This window comes from Podarcis cretensis, assembly GCF_951804945.1.
Source record: "Podarcis cretensis genome assembly, chromosome: 8".
Classification (NCBI taxonomy): Eukaryota; Metazoa; Chordata; class Lepidosauria; order Squamata; family Lacertidae; genus Podarcis; species Podarcis cretensis.
The window spans coordinates 74,494,063-74,511,015 of NC_137177.1; the positions used below are offsets into that span (position 1 = coordinate 74,494,063).

General features: G+C 46.5%; 1 protein-coding gene across 1 annotated transcript; it reads left to right on the plus strand.

The window, feature by feature from the left end:
- The first annotated feature begins 1,433 nt into the window (after positions 1-1,433).
- On the plus strand, positions 1,434-13,420 carry UBE2J2 (ubiquitin conjugating enzyme E2 J2). The gene is made up of 7 exons (XM_079987277.1): positions 1,434-1,620; positions 6,761-6,891; positions 7,866-7,906; positions 8,995-9,097; positions 10,877-11,015; positions 11,171-11,251; positions 12,926-13,420. The coding sequence occupies exons 2-7, from the start codon at positions 6,761-6,763 to the stop codon at positions 13,211-13,213; spliced, it is 783 nt and encodes a 260-aa protein (XP_079843403.1). The 5' UTR covers positions 1,434-1,620; the 3' UTR covers positions 13,214-13,420.
- Positions 13,421-16,953: the final 3,533 nt, after the last annotated feature.

Genomic DNA, 16,953 nt, shown 5'->3' on the forward strand with positions numbered 1-16,953 from the left:
AACATGATTCAATGTACTCTAATCGGCGCCTGCTAAAAACATTTTTCTTTAGGCAACTCTATCCAGCCATGTGGAATGTTGGAATGTGTTTTAATTTGCTTTTCAGCTGATTGTTGGTTTTAATTATTTTTGAAGGTTTTGGATTCTTGGGCTTGTTTTTAAATGAGAATTTAATTGTTTTATTATTTTTTGCAAACTGCTTTGCTTTTTTGGGGGGTTGTTGTTTTTAGAATAATGTGATTTGTAGAACAAAAAGGAATTAATAAAAATAATGCACCCTTCTTTATTCTTGTTATTGGGTGAATACCTTTAGAGATGCTCGTTTCTACAGCATTTGATTTTTACACAGTCAACAAGTTGTTTGGTGTTTTTAAATATTTTGTTAAGTCACTTTGATATTCTTTTTTTTTTAATGTGATGAATAAATGTAGTAGTAGTAGTAATCGCTGCTTTGTTTGCTTCTGAGAGGCTAGAAAGCGCATCGCTCTCCCCTTGGCAGCAGTCAAGGTGAGCAGCCACCAAGGACCAAAGCGGGCAGAAACTCTATCGCGCAGGCGCACATCAAGCCACGTAGCCGCGCTAGACCCATTCGATATGGAACGAGGAAAATGTGTTGCCAATCACCATAGACTTAATATCGTGTAGAGTGACAATACCTTTACACGCATATGTAACTTGTGAACCGCCCTGTGATCTTCGGATGAAGGGTGGTATAAAACTAATGAAATGAAATGAAATGAAATGAAATGAAATGAAATAGCAGGCTATGCTTACCCATAAGATGACTTATTTCGCTACAGCTCCCAGCATTATTTGGGGAAAGCCATTACTCTTTTTTTTACTGTAAATCGCAGCGTGATCCTCGGATGAATTTAACAAGTAAGTAATAATAAAAAATAAATAAGTGGCGTAAGAGTGCTTTAAATGTACGGTTTGGTCATGTTGGTACGATCAGATTACTGTGCTGTTGTTGGTACGATCAGACTACCATATTGATTTTTTTAAAGAAAGAATCTATTGTTTTTATCGTTGTGAGCCTCTTTTTCCCTTTGCTTCTGTTGCTAGAAAAAGCACCATACAAATCTCAAATCAAATGGAGAATCCTAAATTAAAAAAAAAGGATGTAAGGAGTCGTAGGTCACTCTACACTTTACTATCTCTATTGCCCATAGGCCTTCTGTAAACTCTCTTGGCGAAGCCGCCAACCCCCTCCTGTACAATCTTGCGAGGGGTTACAATGGTGATGACATCGGTTCCGTTCTGCACAGGAAGTGACGCAAAGAAAAACCCCACACCTTTCTCTATCGTACATTTCCCTTCCAAATCCCCCATCTCCGGCCGCGGCCCAGAGCGTCGCCTCCTGGATGTGCTCCTCTCCTTTTCATCCTCCGCAGGAACCGGAAGTAGGTGGGGAAAAAACGGGAAGCCGGTCTTTACTCGGCGCCTGCCTTGGGCAGCCATCTTGGAGGGTCGCGGCGGCGGTGGCGGCGGCGGCAAGAGCACCTGAGGGACCCAGCGAGACGCCCAGGCTGAGAGGCCGACTCCGGCTCCGGCTCCCCTCCTTCCCCCTTTCCCCCGCCCCGAGGCCGCGCAGGGGGGCCCTGAGCCCAGCAGGGAGAGGTGAGTCGAGGAAAGGAGGAGTGGAGGGAGGAGGAAAGAAGAAGCCAGGCAGGCCAAGGAAGGAGGAGCGGGTTTGTGGGGGGAGAATGTTCTTTTGTTATTATGGGGTGCAGCTTCTGGCCTGGGAAGCCGAATGGCCGTGTCCGACCAAAAGGCCCGCATCCTTTCTAGGCCGGCGCTTATGGGGAGCCTCCGAACCCCCTCTCCCTTTGGGGTGGCTCTCCGCAGGAAGTGGGAAAGGCGCGTTGGAAGCCACTGCCGCCTGCACTGGCTGGCAGCAGCTCTCCAGGGGTTCGGAGGGCCTTACCTGGAGACGCCGCCGGGGATTGAACCTGGGGTTTTCGGAGGAGCTCGGCCCCCGAGATAGGGATACGGGAAGCTCTGTTTACACCGAGTCCGACCCTTGGCCCATGTAGCTCAGTATTGCCTGCACTGACTGACAGCAGACCCTGGTCAGGGGTCTGTGGGGAGCCCACAACCTCACTCTTCTACAGGGCTTGGGGACAAGGTGCGTTGCAGTTAAGTTTCTGCTTATATTACAGATTGTCGCTTTTGTCCTTCTCAGAGTAGGTGCATAAAAACCAATGGACACCAATGACCAGAGATTCATTGATTTCGCCACGTCTTAAGTAGAACTTACTTGGTTGCTGTAACCCATTGGGCTATGTATATAACCTAGATTTACTTGGAGTAGGTCCATTTGGTTAATCAACCCATGTTTATCAAGCCTATTAATTTCAGTGAGTCTGCACAGAGCAGGACCAGCACTTTAAACCACCTGTTGCATTTTTTGATTCTGGGGTTGGACTTTTAAAATGTGCTAGCTAACTCTTAATCTTCGGTAATACTTTTAAAATCTTTTAAACACTTGTTTTGTATTGTTAGCTGTATGTTAAGCTTGCTGCTTTGTGAGGAGATTTGCTTAAAAAGTGGGTTAAAACCAAATAAACAAACAGGGCATGTTTGCAACAGTGGAATTCCTCTGTGGAATGAGCTCTAGCAGCTACGGCTTCTGTCCAGTGCTAATCCTAGTTGGAGTTGACCCATTGAAATTAATGGGCATTCCAAACTTAGGTCCATTGATTTTAATGGGCCTGCTCTTGGATACAACTCAATATTTAGAGATCTTTTATCTCTGTACACAGATGTTCTGCTCTGTTCCTGTGTATCATGGCCAAGAACCTTAGAAGAGACACCAAAAGTTCTGCCCGGCTCAGTTTTCTGTTTCTGGCAGTGTTCAGCTAGATGCCCCTAGATAGCCAATAAGCAAGACATGAGAGCAACGTTTTCTTCATGTTGTTTACTCCTCAGGAACTGGTAATTGATATCTTCTGTAGACTGCTTCTGGTTCTTTGAGAGCCGTTGCTACTCAGAGTACTTACCCTAGGCCATTGTGCCATTTAGCTAAGGCAGCTTTCTCTGACTTAATGGAAGGGCCATGCATAGCTAAGTAGTAGAGCTAATGAGATACATACAGAAGATCCCCTGTTCAGCCTCTAGAGCCTTCAAGTAGTGCTGGCAAAGGCCTTATCTGGAACCCTGAGGAGCTGCTGCCAGTGTAGACTGTACTGAGCTAGACAGATCAGTGAGCTGATCTGGCGTAAGGCAGCTTTCTATGTTTTTGGGGGGTTCTGTATAGCAATCATGATTGGTAGCCATTGACAAATCTAGGTGATTTTGTCTAACGTTTTAAAAACCCCATCAAAACTACTGTATCTCTCTACTCCACTTCCATCAGAACCTTTGTATTACTTCTTCAGAAGATCTAATTTCCATCCAGTCCAGCACCCAATTTCTCACAGTGGCCAACCAGCTGCCTCTGAGAATCAGGATCCGAAGCCCCTTTCTCCATGTTGTTCACCACAGACAACTGTTCAGATGTATTCTTCTGCCTCTGATCCTGGAGGTGGCATATAGTAATTACAACTAGTTGCCGTTGAAAGCCTTATCCTCCTGAATTTGTCTCATCCCCTTTTAAAGGAATCCAAGCCAATGGTTGTTGCCACATCTTGCAGCAGTCTGTTCCATAAGTTAAACATGCGACTGTGTGCACTTCTCAGTGTAGTATGCATTGTTACATTTTTCAGTCGAGAATTGGGCTAGGTGTAGGTCATCCAGCTTTAAAGAGCTGGTAACCTCCAGCTCTGGTTGTGTAGTGAGATGTTCCACTCTCTTGCAGCTACTTACATAAATACCTAGCCAATTTCCAGTGAGATCTCACCTAAATCTTGCAATAGCTTGCCGTAAATTGGCGCCTGTGCCAGCGTTGCTTCTGCGCCAGTGGCAGAGGTGGCATGGCGGGCGGTCCGGGGGCGGTGCAGCAGAGCAGGGTGGCACTTTCCATTTCACCTCAAACGGTGAAATGGGACATGCCGCCCCTGAGGTACACTGCCTCTGACCATGGAGGTTCTGGCCTCAGCTCTCATGGATGACTGCTGGTGTTTGGGCACTAGTTCCCAATAAAGTATTTGATCCTTTCCTAAAAACATCCTCGGTACATCAGACCAGCCTGTGTAGTCATCACATTCCAGAGTGGCCATTCAAATGACTGAATCTTAAACGCGGCAGCCTTCTGTGTTGTTTGTCACTCTGCCACTTGGTCTCACTTCCTCCGCACCTGAAGGTTTTAATCCCAGCAAATCAGCTGCCCGACTCGATCAAACCAAAGGCCTATGAAGTCCAGCAGCCTGTACAGCCCACATGACTCTGGGATGCACACAAAGCAAGAAACGAAGGCCAAAATGTTCTCTCACTCCTTGACCTCAACGTGTGGTCTTCAGAGGTGCACTGCCATTGAACAAAGAGCTGTCCTGCCATATGTCTGGGATCTTTGGCACGGGTGGGGGTTAAGCGGTTGCCTTTGAAGAGTTTCTGGATGTGGAAGGGCAGCCATCGATTGGAATAGCTGATTCTTAGGCCGTGTACATACCATATGTTAAAGCACGCCCCCTGGAAAAATCCTGGGAACTGTAGTTTAAGGGAGATCGGAATTGCAGCTGTGTGATGGATTAAACTACGACTCCCAAGTTTCTTTTTTGTGGGGCTGGGGAGAAATGGCAGGTATGCAGCCTTATTAACAACAGTTAAGTCATCTAGTAACTGCTAACCTATTTAGGGTTTTTTGTTTTCAGTTTATTATGGACCCACACGGACAGGTAAACAGTAACAAAAATTCAGTAATACGGTGCTACCTCAGGTTACATACGCTTCAGGTTACAGGCTCTGCTAACCCAGAAATAGTGCTTCAGGTTAAGAACTTTGCTTCAGGATGAGAACAGAAATCGTGCTACGGCGGCAGCAGGAGGCCCCATTAGCTAAAGTGCTTCAGGTTAAGAACAGTTTCAGGTTAAGAACAGACCTCTGGAACGAATTAAGTACTTAACCCGAGGTACCACTGTATATCCAACTAAATGCAGGGCATATAAAGCCTAAACATATTAAATAATAACACCCAATTTGGAACCATGAAATCCATATTCATTAAGACGGCATGGCGGGGGGAGGTACCTGTAAATCTGAAACTAAACTATTTGAAATAAAATCCCACCATATTGAGCAGAAGTGATCTTCCTGTCCCTTTGGGACCCATAACGTATGTGTGTGTTTTTCTGCCGTAACTAGGTTCCAGAGATTCTTAGGCCATAAGAATAAACTCAGATTTTTAAACGATTTCCACTGCTGTTCTATAGAGATGCTGCTGCCCACATCCATGCCAGAATTTCCTTGTGGCTGCATCTTTTCATCATGCCTGTCTATGCGTTTAGTAAGGGAATAACTGAGGAGAAATTTGAATGTGCGTTTTAATAATCTTTAATCTCCTGATAAATTTAATTCCAGAATAAAGCAGGCTTTGACTCTGATCTACAGAGACCTTTCTCCTCCCCCCCCCCACCCAAACTTTGGTCGGTGGCTTCTCACAAAGCTCAGAAAGCTTATTGTGTGCCCATTCACCCCTCCTTTTCCTAAAAAAATAGTCCTTGAACTTCTGTGGGACAAGCCAGGCTGTTCCTAACTCCCCAACACCCATTATGCTTCTTAACGTTCATTGTGCTGCTGGATCAAACAGTCAAAACCCTGAGAGCTTTTTGGGAATATTTTGAGCATGGTGTGCTTAAAGGGAACTTTTATCAGTTTGACCTTCGATAACCAATATTGCACAAGAAAAGGTTGAGCTTCTTCTCCCCACCCCTCCACTCCTTTCTCTGAGTCCAGAAGCTGCTCCCCTACCCAGAGTGTAAAGTTAAGGCAAATTAACTGAAAAAATGAGAAAACAACTCCTTAAGAAATTTCCTGGATTCAGAAAATCTAACTAACTACTGGCCAGCTGCCAATCTCCTCTTCTTGGGCAAAGTTCTTTAGTGGGTTTACATGGACCAGACTGAGGTGCTACTGCAGGAAAATGATTTTCTACGTCCATTTAAATTGGGATTTAGGCCTGGTTTTGACACAGAAACTGCTCTGGTCACCCTGTATGTATGGTGACCTTTGTTGGGAGACAGACAGGGGAAATGTGTCCTCGTTAATCCTTTGAGGGCCTTTGCAAAGGCTCTTGTAGGCAGCTAGGACTTGTTAGTGAAGGTTGATGTTCTGCAGGTGCCAGAAAGGTGGGCAAAATTGAGGGACATCGGTCAAAGTTCTGATTAGCTTGGCACTGCCCTTCCGCTTTCTGTTCTCCTGCAATTGCTGCGTTCCAGAGCATTAGATTGGCAGCTGTTGCTCCTGGTTTGGCAGTGGGTAATAGAAGCCTTGCATGTGGTAGAAAGTCTTCTTGCTGGCGCTGTTGATCTTCTTGCCATTGGCTGCCGTCTGCCCTGGCAACACAAACAACTTGGGTGTGTGTATATATAAGTTTGGTGAGACAGGAACTGTGTTGTCCCTTCCTGGTCTCGACATTGTCACCAGCTCTACTCCTGCAGCTTGAAGAACTTGCGCTTGAGCGTTGCCTTTTCCTCTTCCCTCCCCCCCCTTTTCCTCATGTGCTGTGTCTTTTTAGATTGTGAGTCCTGAGAGCAGGGAAACTTGTCTTTAGTAATGATTTTTGTAAGCTGCTCTGAAAGCCTCTTTGGCTGAAAGGGAAGTTTAAAATGCTGAAATAAATAAATAAGTGTATTTTCCCTTCCCCCACCCTCTTTATTGGCAGATGAGCAGCAATAGTAATAAGCGAGCACCCACGACAGCTACCCAGAGACTCAAACAGGACTACCTGCGAATTAAAAAAGACCCAGTGCCTTATATATGTGCTGAACCTCTACCGTCAAATATCCTTGAATGGTAAGGAATGGGGGCCAACTGGGCAGGGGTCACAGCCTTTTGGGTTGTCATCAATGTTGGTCCTACACGGAGTAGACCCATTGAAATGGATGGACACAGATAACGTGGGTAGACTGCGTAGGATTTCATTGGATACAGCCCTCTTCTTTATTTATGGTGAAAGCGTGCTTGATGAGATCATCCGACAAACACAGAAGCCTGTTGACCCTTAAGGGAGACATTCCATGTATATCTACAGGCAATGACCGTCTTGTGCAGGGATTGCATTTCTGACCCCCGCACATGGCAGTGGAGCGCATGCAACCCTGCTCCACCCCCTTTTCTGGCCATTTTTGGGGTTGGCGCAGTGCACACATGCATGGTTGCATGTCAGTTGGAAACACCTAAAACAGTTGTTGCCTGCACTCAGAACCTACTTACTGCATTTATATCTCACCTTTCTTCCACATTGCTCAGTGTGGCACAACTGGTCTTCCCCATTAATCTCCACAACGACCCTGTAAGGTAGGGGATGCTATGAGGCAGTCACTGGCTGAAGGTCACCCACACTTCCTGGCCGAGTGGGGGTTTGAAGCCTGGTCTCGCAGGCCTCAACCCAGCACTCTTGATCACTAAACCACACTGGTGTGGTGTGTGTGTAAATGCACATAACATGATGAGACATGTCACCCGGAGAAAATTAATTGCAAGCCTAGGATCTGTTCTCTTTATCAAATGAATCATTACCAACATTGCTCTATGATGCCCCAAATTTAACTGAAATCACATCCACTTGTAAGTGTTTTTAGACATGGGATGATTCTTCTACCCCACATCACGAAACTATACAGTGTTCCTGCAGGGCTGCCTATAGCGAACCTGCTTTTTGAAGTGGGGATATAATATGTAACTTATTTCTTTCCTTTTCTCTCTCCCCCTTCCCTATCCCCCTTCCTTGGAAACTGTGCAATAAAAGCTCTCCCTTTCTCCCTTAGGCACTATGTTGTACGGGGACCCGAGTTGACACCGTACGAAGGTAAATCGCAGCTACCATTTGAAACGCCAGATAAAAATAAAGCTAGACTATGAAGTAAACAAGCCTTAAAATGCTCTAACCACACCAACAATACGTGCTTTAGATCTGTGTCGTTGCTGGTGGTACTTGGTGACTTCCCCTTCTATATCTAAACCATTTATATACAGTGGTACCTCGGGTTACATCCTCTTCAGGTTACATCCTCTTCAGGTTACAGACTCCGCTAACCCAGAAATAGTACCTCAGGTTAAGAACTTTGCTTCAGGATGAGAACAGAAATCGTGCAGCAGCGGTGCAGCAGCAGCAGGAGGAGGCTCCATTAGCTAAAGTGGTGCTTCAGGTTAAGAACAGTTTCAGGTTAAGAACGGACCTCCGGAACGAATTAAGTATGTAACCCGAGGTACCACTGTATATAAATGGTTTAGATATAGAAGGGGGAAGTCACCAAGTACCACCAGTAACGACACAGATCTAAAGCACATATTGATGGTGTTGTCAGAGAATTTTGAGGAAGGCTTGTTTACTTCACCCCCCCCCCCCAAGGCTCCCAGAGTGGCTTATGAATGCTAGTAAGACATTCCCTGTCCTCTGACCCGCAGTCCTAAAAAACACGACACGAAAGGACAAGAGAGGGGTAAAGCAAACATGGGAACCGTCCTTAGTTCTTGCAGTGAGCTAACTTGGCTGCAATGGGAAGATTTGGGGAGGAGGAGGCCAAAGGTGCTTGTCTTTTCATCAGAGCTGGTAGAGAGCCCCTGCAGTCCGATCTCTCCCTTTTCCTACAGATGCTTCTTACTACCCTGGCTAGATAAGTTTTTTAGAGGCTCCCACAGCCCGTAAAGCTGTATCTCTCTTTTTGGTGGCCTCAGGCCTGCTTCATATTTGACGTGACCAGTTTGATTGCTGTTGACAGCCATTTGTAGTTTTTTTTTGGGGGGGGGTGGCAGCAGTGGTAGCAGGGTGTGTGTGTTTGAATTGCCGTCGGGTGTCCAGTGCATCTGCCAGGCTGATTTTGAGCAAACCTGGACCTCCCCACCTTTGCTGCTAATTGAATACGGGTTGTTTTTATTTCCTTTTCGGCACTTTAGGTGGCTATTATCACGGGAAACTAATCTTCCCCAGAGAATTTCCTTTCAAACCTCCTAGTATTTATATGATAACACCGAATGGAAGATTTAAATGCAATACAAGGTAAGTAGCTTCCTTTAATGTCTGCCCGTCGTTACCGTTACAGCCAATGACTTCAAAGCCGAGCAGTGACTTATAGAAAGCTGGATTCTAAAATCCAATGCTGGGTGAGGGGCTGGAGGGGGCAAAGTCAGCCCTCAATACTGTTCCCCCCACCTCACCTCACTCTGATATGTTGGATCTAAGCTGGTCCACAGATCTCTTTGCCAAGGGGTCTCCCCCCCCCCCTTTTGTCTCACTGCCTTTTGCAGAGGCAATCTCTAGGCCTATCTGTATCCAGACATTGTCTGCTCTGGCTGACCAAACTCCTCTAGTCTTGGCAATTCTCAGCTTTGTTAACCTGGGATCCATTTATTTGGCAGATGAGCCCTCCTGCGTAGAAAGCACATGCTCTGCTGTTAAACAAGATGCAAGGAATATTTTTGAGCCCAAGGACCTGAGTATTGTTAATTTAATTTCCTTCCTTCCACTCTTAAGTTCCCAGAGTGTGGGTTGCAAACAATTTTAAATATAACTTTAAGAACAGTTTAAAACAAATCACAAACAATCTGAGGTGTTAGAGGCCAGGCTGAAGCTTTGCATCTTCAAGAATTATATGCGATCTAAATGGAACCACAGCCAGGAAGCTGGCTACTACATTTTAGCCCAGTTGGAGCTTCAGCGCCATCTTCAAGGGCAGTCCCACATAGAGCACATTGCAGTAATCCAGTCGGGGGGGGGGGGAGTTATAGCTTTCCCTTCTAGGCAACCTCTGGGTGTGAGTGTGTGCATTTGCCGGTGATGGGCAGGGCCGGAGGCAAGAGTAGATTGAAACAGATAAGATGGCGATGGGACCACATGTGAGCTCTCTTTTCTAGTCACATTTTAAGCTGTCTCAAGTAGACAAAGTAACCTTTATCAAATCCTTCTGAAACTGACTGGGAGCGGCCAGCTTCCACACTCTCAAGCCCGTTTTAAGACACTTCACCTCCTAGAAAACTCATGCTGTATAAAGAGCTTGGGAATTTGCTCAACCCTGTGGGAAGATTTTGGCTTAATCTGCAGCAGAGGCCAGCAAACTTGTTTCTTTGGAGGGATAAACAAAGTGTTTATAAAGAACTCCTCAGCGCTAGCTGACGTTATTGGTGCTCAAGGACACCATCATAAACAGGGAAAAGGAAACAGAGAGAGAGATAAAGATGCAAGAGAATGGATAGAATTTTATCTCGTGTAGGGAGGTCTTTGCAAAATCTGAAATAAATGTAAATAGATATTTTGTTAATATCCTAATGCAACCTTTGGTTAAAGAACCACATGTCACTTGCCAGAATATAATGTGCAGAAGGTGAGAGGAACCTTGAAAGTACTTTCTGGAGGATCTGCTGTATTTGAAAAAGGCAGAAATAGCCAGTGGATTGATAGCGCTGCACTGGGGTGCTAATGACTGAGCTACAGTTTCACGCTTGCTTCCTAATCAGGATTGTTCTTATTGTCTCAGATACCTATATTGAGGTTTATGTGCCTTGTCGTCTCATATACCTTGTGTCATACATTTAAACCGTGTCCCGCCCCCAAGAATCCTGGGAACTGTAGTTTACGCTTGATAGAACTACAATTCCCAGCAACTTTAACAACCTACAGTTCACATGATTCTTTGGTTGCGGGGATGCAAAACATGCTTTCTTTCTCTTGTTTAAATGAGTGGGGTTTTTGTGGTGGGAGGGAGGCGGTTTGGTAAAAATGTAGTTCTGATGCTCTTTGGTGGAGTTTCATCTAATTTTGTACTGACCTTTTCCCTTGCAGGTTATGTCTTTCGATTACCGACTTCCACCCGGACACGTGGAACCCAGCGTGGTCGGTCTCGACCATCTTAACAGGCCTTCTTAGTTTTATGGTTGAAAAAGGTCCCACTCTGGGCAGTATAGAAACGTCAGAGTTCACAGTAAGTAACCTCCCAGGGCAGGATCTGCTAGCTGCCTATGAAAAATAAATAACTGAATGCTGCGGAGGTCCTCCAAGGTTCAGTTGTTTCATTTGCAAAAATGCCGGCTCCAAACTGATGCCCACCTTTTCTTTTTGTTCCCCGTCCCTCAACAGAAAAGGCAGCTTGCGTCGCAGAGTTTAGCATTTAACGTCAAAGACAAAGTCTTCTGTGAATTATTCCCTGACGTGGTGGAGGTAAGCTCGAACATTTGGAAACTGGTATTAGCAAAACGGGATCAATGTGCATGGTGCAATAGTCACGGTTGGCTGTAGGTTACCTCTAGTATCACAGGAACACAGGAAGTTGCCTTATACCAAGTCAAACCATTGGTCCATCCAGCTCAGTATTGTCTATACTGGGATTTTAGGATGGAGTCTATTCCACCCCCCAAGCCCTACCTGGAAATGCCATTGGGGATTGAACCCGGGACCTTCTGTGTGCATTGCAGATGCTCTGCCACTGAGCTCCTGGTTCATCTTAGTTTGGCGTGTCTGCACTGACTAACCTGTTGCCCAAGGTGCCATTCAGTGTCAGACAAGCTAAATTGACCAATGCATCTAAACCAGTATAAGATGGCCTTTCTGGGCGACCTTGATGGCATCAATTTTATTGCACCTAGAGGCAGGGGGGGAGGGACCTAGGAAGCTGCCTTATACTGGCTCAGTACCTTGGTCCATCTAGCTCGGTAAAGTCTACACTGACTGGTGCATTGTACGCCTCCTTCCGGTAACTCAGGACCACAGTACCCGAAGGACCGCCTCTTTCCATATGAACCTACCTGGGCCCTGAAATCATCTTCTTAGGCCCTTCTCCCTGTGCCTCCTCCTCGAGAGAACGGGCCTTCTCGGCAGTGGCTCCCCATCTGTGGAACGCTCTCTCCAGGGAAGTTCTCCTGGCACCTTCATTATACACCTTTAAGTGCCAGGCAAAAACATTCCTTTTTAACCAGGCCTTTGGTTGATCTGATTTACATTCTATGCCATTTTAAAATGTTGGGTTTTTTTGAGGGGGGCTTTTGGGTTCTTGTTTTTATTTATTTTGTGGTTTTATGTCTTGATTTTATTCTGTGAACAATCCTCCACCAGTGTGGTGAAGTGGTTAGGAGCGGTAGACTCGTAATCTGGGGAACTGGGTTCGCGTCTCCGCTCCTCCACATGCAGCTGCTGGGTGACCTTGGGCTAGTCACACTTCTCTAAAGTCCCTCAGCCCCACTCACCACACAGAGTGTTTGTTGTGGGGGAGGAAGGGAAAGGAGAATGTTAGCCGCATTGAGACTCCCTAGGGTAGTGATAAAGCGGGATATCAAATCCAAACTCTTTTCTTCTTCCTGAGACTCCAGAGTATAGGGCAGTATATAAATTCAATTAACAGCAACAACAACAACTGCAGCCAAGCTGGTGCCAGATGTATTTGCTCTGCTTTCCTTTGAACTGCATCAGTGAGGCCAAGAGGCAGGTCTTGTTGTCTGGGCAGCCCAGGACGTCGATACAATGCATACTGCCCAGGCTTGCACCCCGAGGAGGTCCTGCTAACACAGCAGTTTGACTTCACCCCAGAGGCGCACTCCACTCTCTCTCGAGACAGACTGGTGCCAACAATGCAAATGTTGTTTGCTACAATTTACCTAATGTGGTGCTTTTGTTTTTATGTAAGTTGTTACACTAAATATTAACGTATAATACGGTCCCTGCCTCTCCCCCCCCCCCCCCGTGATATTATGTATGTGCACATGCTTCTCTTTAACACAAGTTGCTTGTAGACCTTTGGGCGGCAAGTGTCTGGTATCTGCAATAAACAAATCGGTTTGTCAGCGCCAGCACAGACGTTGCCCCTCTCTGATCTCCCTTCCCTGTTTTTCCCCGTCCCAGGAAATCAAGCAGAAACAAAAGGCGCGAGAAGATCTCCACAGCCGGCCCCTGACCCTCCCGCTCCCGGACGTCGTCCCCGACGGGGAAGCCCACCACGTCCAGAACGGGCTGCCCCTCCTCAACGGTCACATCCCATTGGCCGCTGCCAACAACCACCCTGGCCTGCAGCAGGCCAATCGGAACCATGGACTCCTGGGCGGAGCTTTGGCGAACTTGTTTGTTATAGTTGGCTTTGCGGCCTTCGCCTACACGGTGAAGTACGTCCTGAGGAGCATAGCGCAGGAGTGAAGGCGCTGTTTTTCCTCCCTCCAACCCATCCACCTACACCCCTCCCGGTTCCAAGACCAAAATTAGTGGTAGCGGCAGGAAAACAAAACAAAAGCGTATGGGACTCCCTAGGTATCTTATTCCCGACTCTGGGATAAATACCGCGATGTACAGGTAAAAACTAAAGTTTGGCTCATGGGTTTAGTTTTGGGGATGGGGGAAGGGGGGGTGAAACAACCCACCTTTAAAAATTTGTAGCAAATGCAGTTTGGGGCAGAGGAGGAGAAGAAATGAGTTGCGTCTCGGAACAGGTGAAGTGGGATTTTTAAAAAAATAGACTAGCCAAGAGGAAAAACGGTTTCTGCCTACCTCTCCCTCCCTCCCCGCAAAATGGCATTGTTGTGTTGTTTTTACTTACCTCAGAATCAGTTCTGGAATTCTTCAGCTCTTTTTCAGTATTCACTTGGATCTGCACATTTTGGAGACACCAGGGGGTTCCCTATGTCACGCCAGGTGGGAGGGGGAAGGCTGCATAACCCTCCAAATCTGCCAGTTGACCTCTGCATTCTCTCCTTCCGCCTTTTGGTCTTTTTTGACTCAGTAGACTGCCAGTCACACCTTAGAACTTCCTGTTGTGTGAAGTGGTTTGTAGAGGAGACACCGAGGAGATGGAGGAGGGTAGAGGAATAGTTGAGCTGCCTAACCCTCTCTCCCAAATGCCCAGCCCCAAATGCCAACACTTCACGTGCTGGTGCTCAGCTGTTGAGCGTGCCTGTCTGCTCTTAGGCCAAGACGTTCATCATTTTTTTAAAAAAGGGACATGCTTGACGAAGCATCTTGTGTCCTGCATCTGGGGTGAGAGATGTTTTCTTCACAAAAAGCTATTTTTCTTTTAAAAAGTAAAGATTGCAATAGTGAAGCGAGGGGGAGCAAGGCACTGCTTGCTCTGCCGTCCCCATGAGAGCCTCGTTGTGCCAAGAGAGGTAGCTGGTTTGCTTTTTGCCTCCTGCCATCCCACACAATCATGGCTAGTCCAGGCCCCTCATGGTAGCTGGATGTGCATTTTAAGTGCACGTACATTTTTTTTGGTCTTGTCACAATAATGCAAGGTTTCTTTCTATTATTTACTCCTGGCCTGCACAAACTCTCACTATTGCCAGTCACAGCTGAAAAAAATTGTCGATTGAGCAGTCTGAACAGTCCGTCTCCAGGTGTCGTCTGCTGTCCTTTTTTCATTTTTAATGGAGGCTTTTATAGTTGGTGTTTTTCTTAGTTGTTACTTTTTTAAAACAAATCCTCCCTGAAACAGCTGTGTTAAAAAAGTGCAGTTTAAGTCTGCGATCATGTTAGGGTTGTTTTGGGGTTGCTTTTTCTCTCCCCCCCCCCCTCGCAATCGGCCACCAGATGTAGCTGTTCAGTTAGAATTCATCTCTCCAAAATGCAGTGCAGATTTCGGAAGACTTTCTGTCGACATCGAGCATGTGGGGAGCAGAGCCCCCTCAAGCTACATCACGGGGATTTGCCTCCGGCGTTGGCCCTACTCAAAGAGTCGACACAGTTGAAATGAACAGGCGTAACTGATTTTTGGTCCATTCATTTCAGTGGGTCTGCTCAGAGTGGGACTTTGTTGCGATCCCTCAGGCGACAGGTGGGTTTCCTGAAGGGACTGGTTTTCGCTTTGCTTTGGGTTGAGGAACAGTGGTGACTCACTTGCCCTGTAAACGCAGATCGAGGGGTGCTCCTCTGCTCAGATTTTTGGAACTTCGTCTCGCTTGAACCCCAAATCTTCACCCTTATAGGGAACTATAAATCAGAGTAGCACTCAAATGAGCGTGTGGGGAAGGTGGGCACGCTTCAGCCACTGGGTCAGGAGATGACCCTCTCTTGGCTTCAAATTTCACAGAGGCCTCTGGGCTTTGCCAGAGACGCTGTTTCTTAACCAACTTGGAAGAACCTTCTCATGATTTGGACTTTTTCAGGCTACAGGTTGAGATGGCGTTGGCTTTTGGTAGATGTTCTCCCACAGAGGGATGTTGAGGATATCCTGCATGTAGAAAAACCTAGCATGGGACAGGTGTCAACCTGGCAGAGGGTGTGAGAGAGAGAATTCAGACGTGTGCATCTTCCACCCATAATATGACAGCTAGGAGCAGCACTGAGCTCCAGATTTTGTAGGGGGTTGTGACTCTACTTGCTCGTTGCATTTTAGCACTGCCCGCTCGGTGCGATTGGTTCCCAAGGCCTTGGCAAATGTGGTTGGAGGCCTGGTGTTTGCCGCCGCCGGCCCGACTGCCTTGGGGACCCGATGGTTAAGCGACCAAAGTTGCTGGGCCCTCCTCTGTGGCAGACATGTGGGAGGCCTGTGGCCCACCAGGTGTTGCTGAAGTACAACCCCAATCACCCCATGCTGGTTGGGGCTGATGGGAGTTGTATAGTTCAGCAATATATGGAGGGCCAAAGGTTCCCCTAGCTCTGCCACTGCAGAATCTTTTCCCGTGTCAAAGAAAAAGAGCATGTCACATAATAGCTGAGATGTGGTTTATGGCTGGGTTTGAGAGGCCCCCGCTCAAATCTTTCCCAAATCCTTTTGCCTCAGCCCAGAGGCGAATGCTAGTGCCTTTTCCAAATCGGCCGTGGCTCACTTCATAAAGTCACAGGCTTCTCGATTTCCAACTTAACAAAGGAATATTGGTGAGGTTGAAAGGCTCTTAGACTTCTAAAACCCACTTCGTTCCTTTTTTAAAAAACCTTTGCCACAGGCTCAGAGTAAAGGGGGACTTCCTGAGTATTAAGAATGTGATATTTCCCCTTTCTCTCCCCCTCTTAAAAAATAAAATCAAATCTAGGTGGCTGCTTTTTTTCCCCTTTTGTAGGTTTTAAAAAACCCACCCACCAAATAACTTGATTCCTGGTTCTGCTGGATGATTTAAAGTAGTTGCAGAGGGTGGGGTAGCAAAAGCGGAGAGCATTAAACCCATGAGCCATGTAGCTTAGATAATCAGTAAATATGTGCTTTGATCAATTTTATCTGCAAATAGGTATGGAATAGTTGAAGCTAACTGGATAGATCCATATCTTTGGAAAGGAGATCTTGTAGTGGGGGCGGGGGGGCGGGCGGTGCAGATGATGTGCGGTAAGGAATGACTTAATATCTGTATTTATAAAAACACTTTGGAGATTTTGTGTTTATTTTCCTTCTCTCCCCCTCTCCCCTTTTTTCCCTTCCTTTTTTTGACTGAATTTTATTTATAATCGTTCTTCAAGTCGGGCTCCTGTACATGCTTTTCATCTGCTCTCTCAGCACGAGAAGATCTTAAATGTATCTGTTTCTACAAAGGCTTCCGTCTTCTCTGTTAGGAACTGTGTGGTGTGCTTTTTATCTTTGTTTTTTTTAAAGGAAAGCCCTGGGGGCTGAGGATTGAACCTGGTCTCACTTGCATGCAGGGCTGGTTGTTTGCAACAGAGCAAAGCTCACCCTTCTCCAGAGCTCTCCCCTAGGCTGAACATCCTTCCCTTTCCTCCATATACTCTGTATTCCAGCAGCAAATTCTGCCCTAAGAAAAAACAGCAGCACGTTAACAGCAGCTGAATTCCAAGGCTTTTATAGAATGTCAGAATTCAAGCAGATGTGCATAGCTAAACTAAACATCACCTGTTGCGTTGTGACCATGAGCTGTGAAGGGTCTGAAGCCCTGATGGGTAGGGGCAACTCAGCATCCTTATTTTTTACCTTAGAGCAAATCCTCTCCACTCATGTCGAG